This window comes from Halyomorpha halys, unplaced genomic scaffold, assembly GCF_000696795.3.
Source record: "Halyomorpha halys isolate HHAL.00 unplaced genomic scaffold, Hhal_1.1 Scaffold11.1, whole genome shotgun sequence".
NCBI classification, from domain to species: Eukaryota; Metazoa; Arthropoda; class Insecta; order Hemiptera; family Pentatomidae; genus Halyomorpha; species Halyomorpha halys.
This window is the reverse complement of record NW_027111958.1, coordinates 195,180-198,027: the sequence shown is the minus strand read 5'-3', so window position 1 is coordinate 198,027 and position 2,848 is coordinate 195,180. Positions and strand designations below refer to the sequence as shown.

Genomic DNA, 2,848 nt, shown 5'->3' with positions numbered 1-2,848 from the left:
CTTTCCAACCACCCAAACCACTACCTAATAATCCTCCTAGACGTCTGAAAAGAAGATGGCCTCAAGATCGTCTTTAGAAATGTTTTTGGAGTTCTCCATGTTGGGTAGATTCTCCACATGTTTTTATCATGCCATAATATCACTTACAGCAAATTTACTTGATGTGTATATACAGTTGTAAATATCAATAAATAAATTATTAAAAAAAATAAAAATAAACTATGACTTCAATTTTTAAAATCATTTATTTACAATCATATCTATGGAGACCTTTGTAGGACCTTAATACTTGTTTATTCATTTTATCAGCCTTTGTTGCTCTTACCTTTGAGTTGAAAAAATAATTATGATAAAGAATATCTAAGGTTCTTAGGACAACGGTCCCCTTCCATAAATCTGAAAAGGATTTCATAAAGTAATTTATGTAAAATAATAAAACAATATAAAATATAAAAAAACAATAATCTGATAAAAAATACAATAAAAAACAAATCTTCCTTTATCACAAATACAACAGAGATATTACTTATCTAGCCTTTAATTGGAAGTAGTAGTGCCGGATACCCGGAATCACCAGATTAATAGAAAAAAAAGAGAAAATATAATAAATCTTCTTTTCTTATTCTTCTCTAATAGCACATAATTGGAATGTGTGTTTTTTAAAATTTATTTTTGTTGTTTGTTTCTGCGGATTATATAAATATAAGTCTTGGTTGAATTTACTTTATTTCTGTACACATGTTATGTTATTTTTAAGTTGATGAGGAATGTTCGTAAACTGGTGGGGAAGTTATGGTCAGCTGAGGAATGGATTGCAATATCAGCTGATGGAGAGTTTTAACTGCTCAGTATGGACAGTTCTTAGGTTCTGTGACACTTTCTACTGAAACAATATTATGTTCTCTAATGGTTTTCTCTTATGGCATTGAATGGGCCTTCCTTCAGCTCTATCTCTTTACCCTTGTTAGACCCCAAATTTCTATATATCATCGTCCCGATTTTGATCACTCCCAACTTGTTTGTTACGTTAAAATTCTTTTATTTTTTTTATTTAAAATACTTTTTGTTTATTGATAGGTATTACAATCTGCCACACAGTTGTGCGCAATAGGTAATAGTGATGGATTATCTCATAAATACTAAAATAAAAGAAAATAAATAGGTGAATGAAAAAAAATCTCTCTTAAAATATATACAAACAGAAGAATAAACAAAATGAACATAATCAAACTATGTGTATGAAAAAAAAATAACCTAATGATAAAATAATATAATCTCTAGTCACATTTACACTCTAATATAAAATATTTACACAATCGACCTGAGGATCCCTGAGCCCACTCTGTCCCCCACGTGTGAGTGGTAGAGCAGAGCTCAGAAGATCCCAGCGCATCCCTCTCGCTGCATCACTGGTAATGAGCCAGTGGAGTACTAAGTGCGATAAAGCCACAAACACTTAACTTGAGGGGAGAATCTGACCATTGCCAGAACTCCAATTGTCCATTTTTATTTTAATAAGTCTCTTGGCCACTGCCGTTTCAACCTTCAAGATGGGCTGTGGAGATGAGTGGAACTAGATAAGGTTTGAACCAAAGGATTACGATGGTTGGAAAGGTTTATATGGAATTTTGAAAATTTGGTTGGTATGAGGTAAAGAACAAAAGGGATATGTAGGTCATGATGTAGTGTTCTGTTGGAAATGTAATAGAGTGCAATAATTATGGTTTTAAGGATTTTGGATTGAAAGGATTGGATACGTTTGATGTTCGACGGTTTAGCTGTTACCCAAATTTCCAGATAGGTCGGAGTGTTTAAATTCCTACTTTTTATGTGGTTTTATCTCTTCTCCATCCGCCACCGTGCCCTTTAGTCCCGTCGGTGCTCGCGAGGCCCAGGAGGTTCGAAAATGCCTAAAACCTCTTAAGTGTATGTACGGAATGATTGTAAGTCGTACTCGCCTTAGACATTGCCACGTCTTATTCTAGTCCCTGATCGATCTGATATAATCGAAAATGGCCACTTACTCGCCAAGAAGCCGCTCTATGCCTCCTCAACTCAGGTCTGTTGAGATGCAATATCACGTCAAGGTCCTTCATTTCCGTTCGAATCTTGACATTGTCGATTCCTTATTCTCCATTTCAATGTACCATGAGACACGATTAACTACCTGAGCTTATATGAAGCTATGGTGCACCCGAAGAATAGAAATCTGATTTTAAATTGATTGTGGAGAATACTAGAAGCTGAATTCATATCCAAGGACTCCTCTACTTGGTGTCAGTAAACTCTGGTATTCAGCCTTAAGAAAAAAAATGTTTATGAGTAGTCGATGAAGAAAGACGACCAGATCTTGTAGTGTCCTGAAACTCAAAAATTCATCTTTTAAACTCCCAATACTATCTTACTATTGTCGTACTCTGTGGACGAGTTTTCTTAGCTCAGACTCCTTTTCTTCTAAACATTTAATCTGCACTGTTTCCATGTGGAAAGGTGCAGACACTAGCCAGCAACTTCGCAGAATTATAAAGCCCTACGCATGCTCCAACCGTTTCGCTCCTTGTTTGATTCCATCACTCAAATTACAAATCAGTCCTACTGTATACATAAATATTTATAATCATAACTATATACATTATCAATTAAACATTAGATATTCAAGACTTACATTGGTCGTTCTGCATCTATATTGAAACAGCATAGTCCTGCTCCATAACAAATGTAAGGACGTGGGCAGCAATAGTGCTTTTCGCCGTTTACGGGATACATCTCTGCATAATCACATCGTAAATCCGCTGAATCTATAGCATCACTTATAATAATAATAATAACATATAATAAACTAATAATA

At 34.7% G+C, this 2,848-nt stretch overlaps 1 protein-coding gene across 1 annotated transcript in view; it reads right to left on the bottom strand.

Moving 5' to 3' along the window:
• Positions 1 to 226: 226 nt before the first annotated feature.
• The window catches only part of LOC106678926 (uncharacterized), a 3,819-nt gene continuing 1,197 nt past the window's right edge, over positions 227 to 2,848 (bottom strand). The window contains exons 2-3 of the mRNA XM_014417791.2: positions 2,666 to 2,798; positions 227 to 396 (exon numbers count right to left, since the gene is read on the bottom strand). Coding sequence (XP_014273277.1) covers positions 345 to 396; positions 2,666 to 2,798 — 185 coding nt within the window. The 3' untranslated portion in view covers positions 227 to 344. The remainder of the gene's footprint in view (positions 397 to 2,665; positions 2,799 to 2,848) is intronic.